At 41.3% G+C, this 21316-nt stretch overlaps 2 protein-coding genes across 25 annotated transcripts in view; both read left to right on the top strand.

The window, feature by feature from the left end:
- Positions 1-368: 368 nt before the first annotated feature.
- On the top strand, positions 369-20286 carry LOC110494551 (PHD finger protein 20). 23 transcript variants are annotated; one of them, XM_036950624.1, is made up of 18 exons: positions 369-520; positions 1492-1636; positions 3370-3473; positions 3705-3885; positions 4052-4136; positions 4231-4307; positions 8645-9263; positions 9527-9577; positions 9676-9945; positions 10044-10262; positions 10761-10859; positions 12072-12227; positions 14750-14931; positions 15181-15280; positions 16101-16296; positions 16387-16852; positions 17007-17193; positions 17879-20286. In XM_036950624.1, the coding sequence occupies exons 2-18, from the start codon at positions 1595-1597 to the stop codon at positions 18019-18021; spliced, it is 3177 nt and encodes a 1058-aa protein (XP_036806519.1). In that variant the 5' UTR covers positions 369-520; positions 1492-1594; the 3' UTR covers positions 18022-20286. The 23 variants fall into 23 exon arrangements, with proteins under 23 accessions (XP_036806519.1, XP_036806520.1, XP_036806522.1 ...); XM_036950625.1 differs by having other exon boundaries at positions 10764-10859; XM_036950627.1 differs by having other exon boundaries at positions 10044-10244.
- Positions 20287-20770: 484 nt separating this feature from the next.
- The window catches only part of LOC110494552 (protein NDRG3), a 49656-nt gene continuing 49110 nt past the window's right edge, over positions 20771-21316 (top strand). For both annotated transcript variants that reach the window (XM_021569719.2, XM_021569721.2), the window contains exon 1: positions 20771-20993. The gene's annotated coding sequence lies outside the window, so the exon portion shown is untranslated. The remainder of the gene's footprint in view (positions 20994-21316) is intronic.

Consider the following 21316-nt stretch of genomic DNA (forward strand, 5'->3'; position numbering starts at 1 on the left):
CATGGCTGTGTGCTCGATTTTATACACCTGTCAGCAACGAGTGTGGCTGAAATAACTGAATCCACTCATTTGAATGGGTGTCCACATACTTTTTACCATGTCGTGTATATATGTAGAGTTGGGCAATGCGGTTTCTGCATTATGATGCATTTACATGACACTTGAATATGGCAGCCATGTTAGCTCCCTATTAACATCCCATGGGGAATATTGAATCAATAGTTTTAAACTGAATGTCTAGAATTAGAACAACATTCAAAATTATAGAAGTTGGCCTATTATTTATGTATATATGGCTCTGGCACAAGTAGCCTCTGCCATGCACCCCTGTGATGCGAGAACAGAAGGTCCTTTTAATAATGGCACATGCGTAGTTGCGTGCCATTCGCCGGTAGTGCGACTCGAGTGCATCGGGAAGAAAATTTTACTGCGTGCACTGGAATCAGACGTGGAGGCACCACACGAAAATATTTTATCGCTCATTGCACATCATCATCGGAAAGAATACTCAGAAATCAAGGTAACATTTGATGCAACATTTTAGTCTTAGCGACATAATAGCCAAAGGTTTTATGCATCAATAACACAAAAGATTGTGAATGCTGCTTGTGCTTCCTGAGTTCTAAACAAATAACTTTAAAATACTTGTAATGTAGACGTATTTTGCCTTATGGATATCTTATACTGTTTGGAGTAAGGTTGACTTGTAATTGTTTTTCTGGAGGGTTCGGCAGCTTCAAGGAAGTAAAAAATGCTATATTTCCATGCAGTATTTAGTACCGTAAGAAAAGTGTGGCCTACAGAGGCCCCGCGATTCCCTTAAGAATGACAATCTGAATGGCCTGTAAGATTTCTAAAGCCCGCCCCTATCAGACACTTTAACCAATTAGCTTTGTTGAAATTACTGACGAACTACAGTGTAATATAATGAACACTCCCACTCCTTACAGAATATCTGACAATAAGCTTTCAGAAACTATAGTCAACAAAGCGAGTTTTGCAGTCGTGAATTGTGTAAAATCCTACTCATTTTATTTGAGGCTCACTTTTGAGTGGATGCTAGGTGATTGCTTAAACGCAGAACGCGCAGACGGCTTTCCCCCCCAAAAATTGGGATAAAAAACATGGCATAGCAGGACAGGATTAGGCTATATTTCGATATTTTTTGTGTCAGGCTTCTGTTCTCAGGCTACATAGTACATTTAAAGCCAAGGACTATTAGTAGGCCTTTAGTTGAGGGTCCAAATTGAAGGTTATTTTCACCCTTTATCAGGCGTAGTATATTAAACAACAGATTTATTGCGCGCCATTTGCTTCATTTGATTGTGGTTGCTTCTGTGCGTCTTGAGCGACACCGTCAGTCCAACAAATAATAATGCCCTATTCATTCACAAGTGTTTTTTCGGAATAGGTGTGTTTATTGAACCTACCTACGGTAGGTTCGTGTTATTCAACTGGCCTATCTGCATAACTAGCTTAATCTAATTTCAGAGACCATTGCTATTGTCTCAATACGTGGAATGTTCGCCTGACCAGAACACGTGGTTTGCCAAGTAGCGTGAAGATATCCGGCTACTAGCTAGGTTGCATTGATATGGAATATGCTCAAAGTCTCTCCCCGAAGGTGAGTTTTGCGGTGAGTTTGGCCTCCCCAAAGTAGGCTAATGTATTGCATAGATGTGTTTAGAATGGTGTGTTTCCCAGTGATTTGAAGGTGATTGATTGTGTTTGACTGGGATAGAGAGGATACGATGTATCCAGGGCCCGAGACAACAATGTAACGCTAAGCAATGGACCAGACAATGGATGGACCGTTTGAGTAGCAATGCATATTTTATTTGAGCAAATTTCACAATCAAAATGAAAATTTTAGTAAATTACCAAAATTATGATGAATCGTTATACTTTGATCACCCCGATTGAACAAAAAAATAGGGATACAGAATAGACTGTCGGAATTTCATAGCGTGCTGCCCACGTCTTCGAAAGCTCTCTGGCTCTTGACCTCATTTATTAGGCTACTGGCTGCAGAAAGATGCTCAATACGTGGATTAGACAGTATTCATGTACAAATCGATGGTCTTTCATAAGGGTTGCTTGCAAAAGCTTCAAAGAGGAAGGTTCGTGTGCTGATTTGCCCTGGAGGACCGGTTTCTATTCACCTCAATTTAGGTAGCATCCTTTGTGAAGCAAGCAGGTGGCCATAGGTTGAGATCTGAGGTAGGCAGGAGGCATATAGGGGTTTCTTTGCTAAGTGTTTTTGGATAAACATTAGAGTATGATAAATGATGGATCATATATATTTGATATCGTAAAGGGTTCATAAAACCCTTTAGGAATATGCTTCAGAAATCATGCAAACTGAATATCAAGCTATATGAAGGGTGTCAATGGTTATGCCATCTTTGGAAGAGCACCAGATGTAAGGGCATTTTACATCACACTTTATGTAGTATGACTTTGCTAATAGAGTTTGTAGTGCTTATGATAATGACTACTTTATGCATGCTCTAATGCCTGAACGTTTTTCTTTCTCACTGAGTTCCGTAGACTACAATGTCCACTTATCTTTGGATGAAACAAACCAAGATATATATTTTATAATATCATTGTTGAGAACTAGAAGTCACCAAAATATAATCTAGACAGTCAAGTGTTTTTGGCACGGCAGGATTACTGATATTACTGAAAGGATTACTGATAATGTTCGATCACAAGAACACAAATAGCCATGGCAAAAAGTATAGAATTGCAGGAAATTGGAAAACGGCACATTTTTCTCTCTGCTGACAACTCTGGACTGATTTAAGCCGCGCCCACAACCCCCATGCCTGGTGGAATCCCCTTGTGTTGTCCTGAGTGGCTCAGTCGGTAGAGCATGGTGCTTATAATGCCAAGGGTCCTGGGTTTGACTACCGCTGTTAGCCACGTATGTATGTGTGTGTGTGTGTGTTTTTGCTTCACTTTGGAGAAAAGCGTCTGACGAATGGCATATTATTGTTTGTGTATTTATGTAATAATTCCCTTCTCTCTCAGCCATATAGTCAAGCGTCATCCAATTTTCTCTCCTCTCTTGATGGCAGTCCCCTCAAAATGACTAAGGCCCTTAGAACCGTTGTTTGCTTTCATGTTCCACTAATGTGATTCGTTATGTAACAAGTAGACTCTGATCAAAAGAAATTAAGAAAACTGACAAAATTCTCCACTGATTATGGTATCAGTCCTATCTAAGCCAGTTCGCTCTAAGCCAGCCCCTAGCAACTCTGGTTATTTTTTGTGTGACCTTGTGTAGGAACCGCACCATTGGCAATTTAGGTACTGGAATTATGAGTTTTCTGGTGTTTAACCAGGTAGAACTTTGCCTGTCAGCAGGAGGTGGATGTGGACACAATGAGCAAGACACCCCCTAACAGAAGAGGAATAACCTTTGAGGTGGGAGCAACGCTGGAGGCCAGAGACGCCCTCAAAAACTGGTGAGTCATGCTTCAGTTCCTCTCTCACTCTTTGTCAGTAAATTGTCTTTCTCTACCTGCAATCTCTCTTTGTTGCTTTCCTCAGCTCCTTTTCAGTCTCTTTCTCTCACTGTCTGCTATTCTCTGTTATCATAGCCTTTCTTATTACCTGTACACCAATGATCTCTTGTCTTCAGTTGAGTTCCTTTGGTCCCATCTCAATCACCCCTCTCGTATACACCCTGCTCCTAGGTATCCGGCCAACATAGAGAAGATTGACTATGATGACGAGAAGGTCCTGATCCACTACCGTCAGTGGAGCCACCGCTATGATGAGTGGTTTGACTGGACCAGCCCCTACCTGAGACCTGTAGAGAGGATCCAGCTGAGACGACAGGGACTGCTGGACGACTGTCCTATCCCTGTAAGAGATGTACTCTATTTACTTACTTATTCTCCCTATTATATCCCTACTGGTTGCTCAACTTAGCTGGACCTGGCCTTCTGTTTGCTCTGCCTACTTCTATTTGATTTCATTTGTTCAGGCTGATACTGGATCCATGTTTGACAGTGACACTTCATTTCATCTGTCTGTCCAGGGATTTCATGTGAATGACAAGGTCCTCGCCAGTTGGTCTGATTGCCGCTTCTACCCTGCCAAGGTCTTGGCAGTGAATAAAGATGGTGAGTGGTTTGGAAGTACTCGTATGCATATTGAAGAGATTTATGGATTCTGTTCAGCATTAACCTGATCCATCTGACCTCCATTTGCCCTCAGCATCTTACACCGTGAAGTTTTATGATGGCGTCGTCCAGACGGTAAAGGGGATCCACGTGAAACCTTTTGTAAGAGAGGTAAGCTCTTTGTTTCCTTCTCTCATCAGGGACTGTCAATAGTAGTTTTTACCTGTTCAAAGGGCATACACTACCAGTCAAAAGTTTGGAACATCTACTCATTCAAGGGTTTTTCTTTCTTTTTAGTATTTTCTACATTGTAGAATAATAGTGAAGACATCTAAACTATGAAATAACACATGGAATCGTGTAGTAACCAAAGTGTTAATTAAACAAATGAAAATATATTTTAGATTCTTCAAAGTAGCTACTAGAGGTCGACCGATTTTTGGAGGACCAAAAAAAGCCGATACCAATTAATCGGCCGATTTAAAAAATAAAATAAATAAATAAATACAAAAAATAATAAAAAAATAAATAAATAAAATAATAATAACATTTTTTTTTTTTTAAATAAAATAAAAAAAATATATATTTTTTTTCATTTTTTTTTTACAATTATTTATTTATTTGTAATAATGACAATTACAAAGATACTGAATGAACACTTTTAACTTAATATAATACATCAATAAAAATCAATTTAGCCTCAAATAAATAATGAAACATGTTCAATTTGGTTTAAATAATGCAAAAACAAAGTGTTGGAGAAGTAAAAGTGCAATATGTGCCACGTAAAAAAGCTACCGTTTGAGTTCCTTGCTCAGAATATTAGAACATATGAAAGCTGGTGGTTCCTTTTAGCATGAGACTTCAATATTCCAAGGTAAGAGGTTTTAGGTTGTTGTTAAAATAGTATTTATAGGACTATTTCTCTCTATACCATTTGTATTTCATATACCTTTGACTATTGGATGTTCTTATAGGCACTTTAGTTTTGCCAGTGTAAAAGTATAGCTTCCGTCCCTCTCCTCTCCCCTACCTGGGCTCGAACCAGGAACACATCCACAACAGCCACACTCGAAGCATCGCTGCCCATCGCTCCACAAAAGCCGCTGCCCTTGCAGAGCAAGGGGAATAACTACTCCCAAGTCTCAGAGCGAGTGACGTTTGAAACACTATTAGCGCGCACCCCGCTAACTAGCTATCCATTTCACATCGGTTACACCAGCCATTAGGCTGATAGGCTTAGTCATAAACAGCGCTGTGCTTGCGAAGAGCTGCTGGCAAAACACACGAAAGTGCTGTTTGAATGAATACTTACGAGCCTGCTGCGGCCTACCATCGCTCAGTCAGACTGCTCTATCAAATATCAAATCAGACTTAATTATAACATAATAACACACAGAAATACGAGCCTTTCATTAATATGGTCGAATCCGGAAACTATCATTTCGAAAACAAAACGTTTATTATTTCAGTGAAATACGGAATCATTCGGTATTTTATCTAACAGGTGGCATCCCTAAGTTTAAATAGTCTTGTTACATTGTACAACCTTCAATGTTCTGTCATAATTATGTAAAATTCTGACAAATTAGTTCGCAATGAGCCAGGCGGCCCAAACTGTTGCATATACCCTGACTCTGCATGCAATGAATGCAAGAGAAGTGACAATTTCACCTGGTTAATATTGCCTGCTAACCTGGATTTCTTTTAGCTAAATATGCAGGTTTAAAAATATATACTTCTGTGTATTGATTTTAAGAAAGGCATTGGTGTTTATGGTTAGGTACAGTCGTGCAACGATTGTGCTTTTTTCGCTAATGCGCTTTTGTTAAATCATACCCCATCGTTGCATCGATTATATATATTATAGCAGGACATGCTATATAAACTAGTAATATCATCAACCATGTGTTGTTAACTAGTGATTATGATTGTTTTTTATAAGATAAGGTTAATGCTAGCTAGCAACTTATCTTGGCTTCTACTGCATTTGCGTAACAGGCGGTCTCCTCGTGGAGTGCAATGAGAGGCAGGTGGTTAGAGCGTTGGACTAGTTAACCATACGGTTGCAAGATTGAATCCCAGAGCTGACAAGGTGAAAATCTGTCGTTCTGCCCCTGAACAAGGCAGTTAACCCACCGTTCCTAGGCCGTCATTGAAAATAAGAATGTGTTCTTAACCGACTTGTCTAGTTAAATAAAGGTGTAAAAAAAAAAAATATATCCATCCAAAAATACAGATTTCAGATTTTTATGAAAACTTGAAATCGGCCATTCCGGTCGACCTCTAGGAGCTACACTTTTTCTTTAATGACAGCTTTGTGTTCTCTCAAACAGTAGTCACCTGGAATGCTTTTCCAATAGTCTTGAAGGAGTTCCCACATGCTGAGCACTTGTTGGCTGCTTGTCCTTCACTGTGGTCCAACTCATCACAAACCATCTCAATTGGGTTGAGGTCATCTGATGCAGCACTCCATCACTCTCCTTCTTAGTCAAATAGCCCTTTCACAGCCTGGATGAGTTTTGGGTCATTGCCCTGTTGAAAAACAAATGATAGTCTCATTAAGCACAGTTAATTGCTGATTTCTGAGGCTGGTAACTCTAATGAACCTGTCTTCTGCAGCAGAGGTAACTCTGCGTCTTTCTTTCCTGTGGTGGTCCTCATAAGCGCTAGTTTCATCATAGCGCTTGATGGTTTTTGCAACTGCAGTTGAAGAAACCTTCAAAGTTCTTGACATTTTCCACATTGACTGACCATGTCTTCAAGTAATGATGGACTGTTGTTTCTCTTTGCATATTTGAGCTGTTCTTGCCATAATATGAACTTGGTCTTTTACCACATACATCTTCTGTATACCAACTCTACCTTGTCACAACACAACTGATTGGCTCAAATGCATTAAGAAGGAAAGAAATTCCACAAATTAACTTTTAACTTCTTATGGCTGCAGAGGCAGTATTGAGTAGCTTGGATGAAAGGTGCCCAGAGTAAACGGCCTGCTGCTCAGTCCCAGTTGCTAATATATGCATATTATTTGTAGTATTGGATAGAAAACACTCTGAAGTTTCTAAAGCTGTTTGAATGATGTCTGTGAGTATAACATAACTCATATGGCAGGCATAAACCTGAGCAGAAATCCAAACCGGAAGTGGGAAATTTGAGGTTGGTCGATTTTCAACCCAGCCCCTATTGAATACACCGTGGGATATTGGTTGTGTTGCACTTCCTAAGGCTTCCAATAGTTGTCAACCGTCTTTAGAAACTTGTTTGAGGATTCTACTGTGAAGTGGGACCGAATGAGAGAGGAATGAGTCAGGTCTGCCATGAGCTGACCATGCGCGTTCACATGAGAGGGATCTCTGTTCCATCGCACTTCTGAAGATAATGGAATTCTCCGGTTGGAACATTATTTACGTTTTATGTTAACATCCTAAAGATTGATTCCATACATTGTTTGACATGTTTCTACGGACAGGAACATAACTTTTTGACATTTCGTTTGCAACTAGGGAACGCGCTTCATGACTTTGCATTTGTTTACCAAACATGCTATCAAAAGTAGCTCTTTGGACATAAATGATGTACATTATCGAACTAAATCAAACATTTAATGTGGAACTGTGATTCCTGGGAGTGCATTCTGATGATCATCAAAGGTAAGGGAATATTTTTAATGCTATTTATGAATAATGTTGACTACCTAATATGGCGGATATCTTTTTGGCTGCTTTGTTGTCTGAAAGCCAATGTATACTGAGATTTTTTTTACATATAAATATGCACTTTATCGAACAAAACATATATGTATTGTGTAACATGAAGTCCTATGAGTGTCATCTGATGACGATCATCAAAGGTTAGTGATTCATTTTATGTCTTTGTGCTTTTTGTGACTCCTCTCTTTGGCTGGAAAAATGGCTGAATTTTTCTGTGACTTGGTGGTGACCTAACATCGTTTGTGGTGCTTTCGCTGTAAAGCCTATTTGAAGTCGGACACTTTGGTGGGATTAACAACAAGATTACCTTGTATGTTTGAGGAATTTTAATTGAGATTTCTGTTTGAATTTGGCTCTCTGCACTTTCACTGGCTGTTGTCCATCCCGGTAACGGGATTGCAGCCCTAAGAAGTTTTAACAAGGCACACCTGTTAATTGAAATGCATTCTAGGTGAGTACCTCATGAAACTGGTTGAGAGAATGCCAAGAGTTTGAAGCTGTCATCAATTTAAAGGGTGGCTACTAAATATAAAATGTATTTTGATTTGTTTAACACTTTTTTAAAAAAAAATTTTTTTAGTTCCTGCATGATTCCATGTGTTCTTTCATAGTTTTGATGTCTTCACTATTATTCTGCAATGTGGAAAAATAAATAACCCTTGAACAACTTTTGACTGGTGCTGTATATCTGTTGATATTGTGTTGACTTGCCATGCAGAGGATCATGTTTCTGTGGGTTGTACTTTACCTAATTTTCCAAAATGTTTTCATCCCCCCTCTTTGTGGAAATAGAGAGGAGGAGGAAAGGCTCGGTCCACTGAGAAGAATGGCGTGAAGAAGCCCCAGAATGGCAGAGACCGGAGGCCTCAGGAATACGGCCCAAAAAATAAAATAACAAGATGCAGTACCTCTGACCAGGAGGGGGACAGTGACACAGAGGATGGTGACAATAATGATGAAGATGAATGGCATGAGAGGGAGGTGGAGGAGAAGACAAAGAGGAAGGATAGTGAGGGGGATGTCACCAAAGAGACACCATCCATAGTTAAGCAGCAGGAGGAGGATACAGAGCAACATGCAGGACAGAACAACCTCGGGGATCACGTGGCAGCCACTGTGGGCCCGACTGAAGTAAAAATGGAAGAAGACGGAGGACAGAGTGAGGAGAAGCCTACTCATTTAAATGAAGGGATAAAGAAAGAAGAGGTGGAAATGAAAACTGAGTACACAGTCCTGAGCTCACCTAATGAAACTAAGCCATCCACTGAGTCACCCAATCAGATGTCAACACAGACTGGGCCAGTGTCTGTCCCATTACCCTCAGCTATGTCCACCATTGACCGAGTGGAGCAGATGTCAGAAAGCCAACCGGATAGCGCCAAACCTGCACCATTGGCCCTCCCAGTGAAACGTAAGACCACATAACTCTTCAGAAAATCACGATCCAAAAGGCTTCCTTATTTTTCCAATTAACGTTGCTGTCAGTGCACTGTACTTTTATTTAGAGGTTCTGTCCATTTTAGAGGTTTCTTTTCTCACAAGTCGTCAAAATAATATAAAAGGTTTGAAAATATATTTATGAGAATTGAATTGTTTTAATGTGTGTTGAATGTTGTCAGTCAGTGACAGTTTGTTGTCAGTCAGTTTATATTGTCTCTGTGTCTTTATTTCCAGCGATAAGGAAGCAGGGTTTCCACAACCCCAACCGATTTAGCAGAGAGCCATGTGAGTTCTCGCCCAGCACTCTGTTACATCAGTTTACATGAGTATCTCTCCACTCCTTTGTTTGTCCATCCTCTTACATGTCTCCATTGTGTTTTCAGTGTACAGAGTGATCAAAAACCAGCCTCCCCCAGTCCTGTCCATCAACTTGGACCACAACCCATTTAAATGCAGCGCTGTAGGCTGCACCAAGTCGTTCCGCAAGGCCAAACTGCTTCACTACCACATGAAATACTACCATGGAGAGGAGCAGCAGCTAGAGGACGATCTAAGCCCCACCAGGAGCGCCCAGACACGGGCCTCAGAGAAGCACCCCTCCCCTACCTCTCTGGAAAGTCCTAAGAGGAGACGCACCATCTCCGCCTCAATGCGTAAGTATCAAAAAAGGGACTTAGCTACATGATAGATTCACCCAAAGAGGAAATCAGTTTTATCCATAATATTAATATTGTGTTTCCATGCCCGACAGACTCCAATGTGCACAGTCCTACTAGAACTCCCCCATCTCCACGTAGTGAGGCCAAGACAATGAACAGACGCACATCAGCTCCACCTGCTGTCAACACCCAGCGCCAGCAGCAGAGGGCTCTACTGAGGGAGAAGAGCAAAGAGAACCAACTGGACAGAAATGGACAGAGACCAGTGGAGACGGAGACTACTGAGAGCAGTGGTATGGACATATGTCTGTGTAAGATGTGGAACGACAACGAGAAGGCTTCTGAAAAATCCTCTCAACTATATATTTTTTTGTTTGTCCGCTGTTAATAGTCCCAATTTAACTTTTTTTTTTTACATTTAAAGTTCTCATGATATTGACTTTCAATAAGCAAAGTATCACTTGCCGCCACATGATGAGAAAGATGTGTGATATGATGCAAAATCGTGATGTGGCAAGTGTGACAGTTTGCTTCTTAAATCTTAAACATTTTGGGACTCTTATCAACAGTGGACTAATTAAAGAAAATACTCAAAGATAGTTTGAGTGGATTTCTTTCCTTTAAATAGGACATTAGCTATGAGCAAATGTGTAGTTATCTTTGCTGATTTCTGATCGAAGATCCACTTTCTCTTAACATGACACAACAGGATTATTGTGAAATGGTGCATGCTCCAGTGTTTGTAATGGCGGAACACGCCTTCAGTGTCTAGAGCACTCCTAACTCTTGGTTCCCCCGTGTCACTCCAGCAGTGGTGAAAGAACGAGATCGGCTGAAGGATAAGAAACAGAGGGAGTTCCTTCGTATTAATCTGAAGAAGAAGAAGAAGAAAAAGAAGGTCAAGTGTGGTAAGGAGACCCTAGTCGTCTTACTGTTCTGCATGGGGCTCCTGTCCTATAGCTTTAGCGCATGCTGCATGAGCACCGCTTCATTCAGGCCATGGGAAGACCCCTGATATATTACCTTCACACCTCTTGGTAGGTGTTTTATTTATTTAAAAAATATATATATATCCTTATTTTATCAGGTAAGTTGACTGAACACATTCTCATTTATAGCAATGACTTGGAGAATAGTTATAGGGGAATGAATGAGCCAATTGGAAGCTAGGTATGGTATGACTGCCAGATTGGGAATTTAGCCAGGACACCGGGGTTAACACCCCTACTTTTAATAAGAGGCATGGGATCTTTAGTGACCATCGAAAGATGGCACTCTACACAGGGGAAAGTCCCCAATCATTGCCCTGGGGCATTGGTATATGTTTTTTTTAGACTAGAGAAAGAGTGCCTCCTACTGGCCCTCCAACACCATTTCCAGCAGAATCTGGTCTCCCATCCAGGGAGCGACCAGGATAACCCTGCTTCGCTTCAGAGGCAAACCAGCAGTGTGGTAGGGGTTGGAGTAGCACTACAACTGCTGTGTCCTCACTACTGACCTATGTCACTTCATCAGTCAAATAGCCACTGATCATTTTGTTTGAATCAGCCGTCTTGTGCTTTTACCCCTTTTCCTCTGACTGATGATTTGCACATCTTTTGCTCATGTTTGGTTCATATAATAACACAGGCCTTTATTCTGGTTTTATTAACCATCTGACTCATCTGTTTGAACTCTACTGCTAGGCACAAGCTACTGTGATGCCACTTTTGTAACCAAGTTTGAACCACTATTGGTCTATTGACCTAGTTTAAATTCACTCTGGATCTGTGGATGACACTTGTTATAACACACATACAGTATTAAGAGGATGGTTTATTCACTGTGTACATTCACACACAATTAGACTTTATTTGGACTGTTTTGGCCAGTTCAGCTCTCAGAAACACTCATGTAAAGGGGTTTTGTGGACACAAGTTTACTGTTTTTTTGTCTTTGTTGTAATGACATTCTCACACCCATAATAGTATCTTTAGCTGGAAACACACAGTTTGGTTTCATATATTGTCTGTTTGACCCCCCCCCCCAAAAAAAAGATTAGCTGTTGTTTGTCCTCATCAGCATTTCCAAAGTTGACATATTTTGTTCTGCGTCTGCTTCCCCCTCCCCTTTATTAACAGAGTACACAGGTAGTGAGGAGAATATTGACATCTCAATATTCGCTCTTCAGTCCAAATTGAATTTGCCACTCAAATTCCCCCTCTCACACAATCACAAGCCTGAGTCCTACCACTTCAGGCCCGGATACAACCAGTCAGAGCAGATGCACGTGGATGGTGGGTATTATTGTGTGTCTGAGTGTGTGTGCGTCACTCTCTAACCCTTTGCCATTATTCTTTGCCTGGTTTCAGTCCATAAGTCATTTGTTCAAACCGTCTACCTGTGTATCTTTTCCATTCCGTATCAAACTGATCTTGCTAATAGTTTTCCACACTTTCAAACAAAGTAGACCTGTTGTCACAGTTGAGGACTGATTCTATAGTTTATTGATTGAATCTGGGGCCTTTGCTGCTATGGCTTGCTTTATTCTCATCACTTTGTTATATGTTTGACTCACAGTGCTATGCATAAGGGATATACTGTATGTTATAGAGGTCGACCGATTATGATTTTTCAACGCCGATACCAATTATTGGAGGACCAAAAAAAGCTGATACCAATTAATCGGACTATTAAAATATATATATATGTGTGTGTGTGTATGTATGTATGTATGTATATGTATGTATAAAAATCTAATATTTTATTTGTAATGATGACAATTACAACAATACTGAATGAACACTTATTTTAACTTAATATAACACATCAATAAAATCAATTTAGCCTCAAATAAAATGAAACATGTTCAATTTGGTTTAAATAATGCAAAAACTAAATGTTGAAGACGAAAGTAAAAGTGCAATGTGCCATGTAAGAAAGCTAACATTTAAGTTCCTTGCTCAGAACATAAGAACATATGAAAGCTATTGGTTCCTTTTAAGGATTCTTCAATATTCCCAGGTAAGAAGTTTTAGGTTGTAGTTATTATAGGAATTATAGGACAATTTCGCTCTATACGATTTGTATTTCATATACCTTTTGACTATGGGATGTTCTTATAGGCACTTTAGTATTGCCAGTGTAACAGTATAGCTTCCGTCCCTCTCCTCGCTCCTCCCTGGGCTCGAACCAGGAACACAAACAGCCACCCTAGAAGCATCGTTACCCATGCAGAGCAAGGGGAACAACCACTCCAAATCTCAGAGCGAGTGACATTTGGAACGCTATTAGCGCGCACCCCGCTTACTAGCTAGCCATTTCACATCGGTTACACAGCCTAATCTCGGGAGTTGATAGACTTGAAGTCATAAACAGCACAATGCTTGAAGCTCAGCGAGGAGCTGCTGGCAAAACGCACAAAAGTGCTGTTTGAATGAATGCTTACGAGCCTGCTGCTGCCTACCACCGCTCAGTCAGACTGCTCTATCAAATCATAGACTTAGTTATAACATAATAACACACAGAAATACAGTGGTAGGTCATTATGGTTGAACCCGGAAACTATCATCTCAAAAACAAGACGTTTATTCTTTCAGTGAAATACGGAACCGTTCCATATTTTACCTAAGGGGTGGCATCCATTAGTTTAAATATTCCTGTTACATTGCACAACCTTCAATGTTATGTCATAATTACGTAAAATTCTGGCAAATTAGGCGGCCCAAACTGTTGCATATACACTGAAGTGACACAATTTCACCTGGTTAATATTGCCTGCTAACCTGGATTTCTTTTAGCAAAATATGCAAGTTTAAAAATATATATTTCTGTGTATTGATTTTAAGAAAGGCATTGGGGTTTATCAGTCGTGCAACGATTGCTTTTTTCGCAAATGCGCTTTTGTTAAATCATCCCCCGTTTGGCGAAGTTGGCTGTCATTGTTAGGAAGAAATAGTCTTCACAGAGCCAGGTTAGCAGGCAATATAAACTAAATATGCAGGTTTAAAAATATATACTTGTGTTTTAAGTAAGGCATTGATGTTTATGGTTAGGTACACATTGGAGCAAGATGGTCTTTTTTCACGAATACGCACCGCATCGATTATATGCAACGCAGGACACGCTAGATAATTACACATGGTTGATGATATTACTAGTTTAACTAGTGATTATGATTGATTTTTATAAGATAAGTTTAATGCTAGCTAGCAACTTATCTTGGCTTCTTACTGCATTCGCGTAACAGACAGTCTCCTCGTGGAGTGCAATGTAATCAGGTAGTTAGAGCGTTGGACTAGTTAACTGTAAGGTTGCAAGATTGAATCCCCGAGCTGACAAGGTAAAGATCTGTCGTTCTGCCCCTGAACAAAGCAGTTAACCCACTGTTCCTAGGCCTTCATTGTAAATAAGAATGTGTTCTTAACTGACTTGCCTAGTTAAGTAAAGATTAAATAAAGGTGTCCAAGAAAAACGATTTCCGATTCATGAGAACTTGATATCGGCCCTAATTAATCGGCCATTCCAATTAATCAGTCGACCTCTAGTATGTTACAATGCTGTAGATAAAATGAGCTATAGTTTCCTCCTATATTTCTACCACAGAGAACCCCCTCTGCTTGTGTTGCAATAATCTCTTGATCAAACATATCAGTTACATCCAAATGACATTATCTCCTGAGGACTCACATTGGCAAATATACTGAAACCAGCTCATGGAGGAAATCCCGACGTTACAATGCTACTAATGGAGACTAGGGTCACTGACCAGGGTTGTCTTTATTAGTTAACCCTTTCCATCCCTTGATTTCTCCTTTAGATGAGGATAGCATCAGTGATTGGTCCACTGACAGTTGTGAGTGGAGTGATGACGAGCTGGGGGCGGAGCTGGACAATGCAACAACTCCCCTAAGTCTGGGCTCTGTTGCCTTGGAGACAGGCAGTCAGGAGGTTGTGCGTTGCGTCTGTGAGGCAGAAGAGGAAAACGACTTCATGATACAGGTGAGCTGCTTGGGGCTTTACCTGACTCTAGCCCTGATCTGCCTCCAATACACATAATTGAGTCTGAAATAAATAGTTGGTGGCAATCCACTAGTCTCTCAATCATTTAAATCAATCACATTTGTCAAACCGCACCAAACTCAAGGTCGAGCCCAACTCAGTTTCTCTAAAAGCAAGCTCAGGCCAACAGTTAGCAGCAGGGAGGAAAACTCAGTTTGATAGTGTTGCTCCCTGGCCTTGTCTCTCCAGTGTGAGGAGTGTCTATGCTGGCAGCATGGCACCTGCATGGGCCTCCTGGAGGAGAACGTCCCGGACAAATACGCCTGCTACGTCTGCAGAGACCCACCAGGTGAGAGCCAGCAACACACAACTTGGCTTAATAGAAACTCCATCTCAGGTTTCTCTATGGGGTTACTTGGGGAAGGGAAAGGAGAGGTTAACACAAGACAAGCCAGTACATTTAACTGTGGTTTTTGGGGCTGTGTCTTATTGTAATAAGAATTTCCAGGTGAACGTGCTTCTTCACCTGCATTGCTTGCTGCATTGCTTGCTGTTTGGGGTTTTAGGCTGGGTTTCTGTACAGCACTTTGAGATATCAGCTGATGTACGAAGGGCTATATAAAATAAATTTGATTGATTGAATTTGAACATAAAGGAGAGCAGTCCTTGGTAAGTTCAATCAAAAATCAATCCGGTTTATTACAAATTGCAACAGGGAGACAGACACCTTCAGCCCAGAAGCAGAGACAATGTCTAACTAGCCTTCTGGATAGAGGACCTTTTTACTCTAATCAGGTGGCACCAAGTATTTTCCAAACACCAGCTCGAGAGGTTTGTAGGAAGTCGAACAAAAGACAATGACTGCCAGCTGCTACAGAATCATTGTTTTATGTCATCAATAGAATAATAATCAGTGTCCTCTGTCGTATCTTCAGTAGCTCTGACGTCAATCACTATCAACAGATATGAGGACATTTTGTAATGTTCAGTATCAATTCTAGTGACCACCATCCTACACACGAGTGTCACAAATAGAACACTAGAAATCGTGTGTGTTACAGAAAGGGGAAAATATATAAATATGCTAAACATTGTTAATCACTCTAATATGAACTTTTCACCTTACATTTTCCCATCACACTTATGATATCACGTGACCTCTGTTCCAGGTCAGAGGCAAAGCCTGCGCTACCGGTATGACCGTGATTGGCTGAGCAGTGGTCACATGTATGGTCTGTCCTTCCTGGATGAGAACTACTCCCACCAGAATGCCAAGAAGATTGCCGCAACACACCAGCTACTAGGAGACGTACAGCGTGTGGTGGAGGTGCTCAATGGCCTCCAGCTCAAAATGAGCGTCCTACAGTAAGTAGTGTTGAATGGAAAAACTCATATGAATCAATATCTATCCTTACAAAATGTTTGGAGTCTGATTGCCCTTGTGTTCCCCTGTAGGACCCAGACCCACCCAGACCTGCAGTTGTGGTGCCAGCCCTGGAAGAGAGCAGAGAGGCCCTGGAGGAGAGGTGGGACGGGCACCGACGCAGCACCCTCTCCTGCGCTAACAGACGAGGGTTCCGAGAAGGACCACAAGAGTCTCGCCCGTGGTGGCGCAGAAGCTCTGATGTCAGCCGCCATGGAGAAGCTTAGCCGAGCCTCCTCTTCCTCCTCCTCGTCTTCCTCCTCGCCCTATCAGTCGTTCCAGGACTCGTACATAATGAGTGAGCATTGCTACCAGAAGCCGCGGGCATACTACCCTGCAGTGGAGCAGAGGCTGGTGGTGGAGACCACACGGAGGGGATCTGAGCTGGAGGACAGCCTAAGAAGCACTGAGGACCTGCTGGAGAGAGAGCAGCGCTATGGAGGCATGCTGGAGACAGCCAGGCCCAAAGCCCCCACACATCTGAACACTCACACCAAGGTCAGTTCTGTTTCAGCCTTCAGACATTCTTCTTCAACATCTCTACCCGTCTGTCTATATTGTACCATCTATCCATCCATACATCCCGCATACACTATAGAGTGGTAGATACTCTAAAAAGTCAACGACTGAATCCTCTTTCCCATATGTCCAGGGTTCAGATGTTGGTCGGTGGGGCCAGGCCGAGGTGAAGCGAGAGGAGGGTGTTGGCTGCGGTGGGGGAGGGGACGTGGACGGCAGTGGCCAGCAGCACCAGTGGCAGATCAACCTGCTGGATCACATAGATGCTGTCCAGGACGAGGTCACACACAGGATGGACTTCATCGAGAGGGAGCTGGATGGTGAGATGACAACAGCCCCTCTGTTTTCTGTTTATTAGCAAGGAAAGCATTTTAATGCCACAATTATCGTATATGTAGAGTGAATAAGAGTTTCATGAAAAACAAGTCAAATAAAGACAGGAGTTTTCTTTCTTGTCCATCACAATTGTAGCTACAATCAATTAACCTATTTCTTATTGCCACATGGGTGCAGTGAAATGTTGTTTTACAGGGTAAGCCATAGTAAGGCACCCCTGGAACAAATTTGGGTTAGGTGCCTTGCTTAAGGGCAGGCACATCGACAGATTTTTCACCTTGTCAGCTCGGGTATTCAAATCCGCAACCTTTCGATTACTGGCCCAATGCTCTTAACTGCTAGGCTACCTGCTGCCCTAATAATCAAATCAAATTGTATTAGTCACATGCGCCTAATACAACAGGTACAACAAACCTTGTAGTGAAATGCTTACTTACGAGGCTCTAACCGACAGTGCAGTTTCAAAAAATACAGATGAGAAAAGTAACAAGTAGTTAAAGAGGAGCAGTAAAAAAAGAACAATATATACTGGGGTGTGCTGGTACAGAATCCATGTGCAGGGGGCACTGGTTAGTTGAGGTAGTCGGAGATACTCATAATAATTATCTCTCCGCTATGTATTGTGAACTAAACATCAGTGATTGACAATGTTCCATCTCTCCTCTTCAGTGTTGGAGAGCTGGCTGGACTACACAGGAGAGCTGGAGCCCCCAGAGCCCCTGGCCCGGCTGCCTCAGCTCAAACACCGCATGAAGCTGCTGCTTACAGAGCTGGCCAAGGTGCAGCAGATCGCTCTGTGCTGCTCCACATGAGGGCACAAGTGAGCAGTGTGACATCCATGTTCACAGCACTCGGAGAGACAATGAGGGGATTTGATTAATGCCCCGGGCCGGCCCTGTGTGAACCATGTCAGCATTGTTTGCATTAGTTTTGGAACTGGGCTGCCTCCCGGACGTGAGCCAGGTGGCCCGTTTTGGCCGTCCACAAAGTCTGCTCCAAACTAAAGTGACGTAGGTTAAGCATGTGGAGTAATGAGTAGGGTTCTGTTTTCACATGCAAAAGTGATTGCTTTTGAGAAGGCTTTATCTGTCTTCCCAATGAAAACACATTATTCTTTTCCATAAAATATGTTTCGGAATGATGCACCGCTGGGCACACACTGGTTGATTCAATGTTTCCATGTCATTTCAATGAAATGACGTTGAACCAATGTGGAATAGATGTTGATTTGGCATCTGTGCCCAGTGGGAGGCTGCCTTGTTGACAACATGACCGAGTGGCGCAGATCACTGTTCAATTTGAGAAGGGCGCTCCTCCCTCACGGCTTTTACCCGTCACAGGCCATAGCCCGGTGCACTTAATTGAACTCCCTCATTGCAGTTGAGAGCAGCACTAACTGGTCTATCTATGGCATTTGGGGGTTGGACTGAGGAGAATTTACCAGATAATGTAATGCAAATGCACTTATTTTCATTATGCTGTAGACTGGTGGGCGCATCTCACGGCATGGGGTTGAATGCTTGAGGATGTCAGTTGGTCTTCCTCTTTAAGGCCTCATGTCTGTACAGGGAAAACTCCACAGAATGGAAGTGTACTGTATCATAGTCAAAGATACAGATGGTAATGGATGGAGTAAATATAAGAGAACCAACAGGGACAGTTTATGGTAGTATGGGTTTGTTGGTGCAAACCTGCATCATGCCTTGGTCTGAGGTTCAGTTTGAAGCTTGCTGTCAGGTACTTACCAAATTGTTGCGCTGCAATGTGTATTCAAAGACTGATAGGCACACTTTTAATCTTCATAATGTCAACTTTCAGTAACTGACTGAACTCTTTCCTTGGAGCCATGTTCAGCAAACTTTTTTTCCTTTCTGTAAAGTACTTAGTATTTGATTATCTCCCATTGCATAATTGTTAAGCTTATGTTTGTTGAACATGTGGACTGTTTTACGGAGCATAGCCGTAATATTAGGGCTGGGACGATACCAGTATTTCAATACTCATTTAGTGCCGTGGCAAGGAAACATAACACTGTGGATTTAACTTAGGAAAACAGCCATAATGTTAGAAACAAACATCATTCTGTTGTCATCGAGTCACATTTTATTTATATTTCAAGCTATAGCACACTATTTTACATTAAGCAGGTTTTTAAAGGATAAACAAGTTTAGTCAGTTTTGTTTTCATTTTTGCCATGGGAAATGTTTTGCGATACCGGTATTGTCACAGGCCTACTTCATAAGATTTTAAATAGGGAGTGAAAATACAAACTATATATTCTTATATAATGGCACTGTAGGTAGATAAGTACTGTCTTTCTGATTTTACGCAGTGAATTATATTGCTACAGCTTATACAGTTAGTGTCTGTATTATAGACACTGGAGGGACAGTGTCACACATTTTGACAAGTGACATTTGTGGATTGAAAGTATATATATATTAGTTGAAATGTTTGTTTTCTTTCCATTCTCATTGTTTTCTTGTGGATATCCTCTATCCTATTCACTCTTGTCTCGATGTCTTTGGTTGAATTCCTGCCCGACTACATTGCAGCTGTATGCCAGATCTTTGAAAGCATGTATAGATAGGTATTTAACATTTTTAGTTAGCCACATCAAATGATCTCGCAATCAGGTGCCTGATTCCACAGTCGATGACTTATCACAATACCATTGGTTGATGCAATGCAACACCTGCCCATCTAGTTGGGTAGGAACTCGACCTTCAACTTTGCTTCACTGTAGCCTTTGACCTTTGGCTTGCTGCAAATAATTGTGGAGATGTCTGCTATGACCTCAGCATTATGTGCTCTGTTCTCAGTGAAAGACTTGACGGACCTATACATTTCTCTTGTATTCTTTCACCTGTACTGTTTATTTGCAATATTTTGTGTAAATGCATCTGAATGTTATTTTCTTGGGTTGAATTTGTATTGATTAGTTATTTTTAAACAGTCCTCCAAAAATAACCTTGCCCTACTCGTGTCAGCCAGGTTAAGAACCAAACGAGATGTTGAAAGAAGTGCAACAGATGCTGGTACATAAATAAACTACTATCCCTCCCATTGATATGAATACTGTTGATCTGTCTGAGGATTAAGAAGCACATGGTTTTGAACATATCAATTGTGCTCTCTTGCCCACACATTTTACTACACAATTCAGCCCCCCCCCCCCCCCCCAATATATAATAATAATTAATGTGGTTGTCTCCATGGCATGAGCACTTTCAGTAAACAGTCCTACTGAGCCCTACATTTAAACAGCTGGTCTGGAAATACAACAAGAAAACAAGCTGGCGATTTAGATCAAAATAAGTTTGTAACATGTTGCAGCAGCACATCCTGTTTGTATGCTTATACAATCAGTTGAGGATTGAAAATAGAAACTCCATGTGAATTCTAAGCGCATAATCTCCGAGAAATGGGTCAACACATTGATGGGAATGATGGGCCCCCATCTAAAAGAAAATAAGAAAAAAATTGTGTACTGTATGTACACAGTATCTGGACATCTTCTCAGTTAACCTCTTGGGGGCGTTCGAATTTAATTTGTACTGCCGCCTCGTATTGGCTGCTTCGTTCGTTTCTCTTGTCCTCCCTAATGTCTAGGACGCAATGTGTAGTTCCGCCTTGAAAGAGTGACATCGAAATAGTAATACTAGTTGGAATAGGGAAGGAATTAGGCAAAGAGAAGGTGCGGTTTTAAACACCGGTATTTAAACATAAATCTATCCTGGAGGATTTGACGCGGATCGAACGGATACGTCTTCAACCCAAACGGTAAGTGTCGATCGAGACAACATTTTCTAATAGGCTGTTGTGCCAAATGCAGATGTGGCCATTGGTGTCGATAACCCACCAGCTCGCGGTTTAATTTTGATATGATATTCCATATCCATTTTCCAGGCAGTTCTATTGTAGGCCTAGGTCATTTCTATGAGTAGTCTAAATCAAACATCACAATTGTATCAATCCGCGATTCCCATTTTTAGGATATTTCCTGTTGAATGAGTAACTTATTTTTCATGAGTCACAGGTTTGTTACTTAATACCGTATCATTGGCCCATATCTACAATGACTCAAATTCAACATCGAACGGTTA

This window comes from Oncorhynchus mykiss, chromosome 17, assembly GCF_013265735.2.
Source record: "Oncorhynchus mykiss isolate Arlee chromosome 17, USDA_OmykA_1.1, whole genome shotgun sequence".
Classification (NCBI taxonomy): Eukaryota; Metazoa; Chordata; class Actinopteri; order Salmoniformes; family Salmonidae; genus Oncorhynchus; species Oncorhynchus mykiss.

Excerpts from the sequence above, each read along its gene's own strand:
- LOC110494551 (XM_036950624.1), top strand. The coding sequence starts at position 1,595 with ATGGAATATGCTCAAAGTCTCTCCCCGAAGGTGAGTTTTGCG. Across the intron at positions 4,137-4,230 it reads CTTGGCAGTGAATAAAGATG|CATCTTACACCGTGAAGTTT; the intron begins GTGAGTGGTTTG and ends ATTTGCCCTCAG. Across the intron at positions 10,263-10,760 it reads TGGTATGGACATATGTCTGT|CAGTGGTGAAAGAACGAGAT; the intron begins GTAAGATGTGGA and ends GTGTCACTCCAG.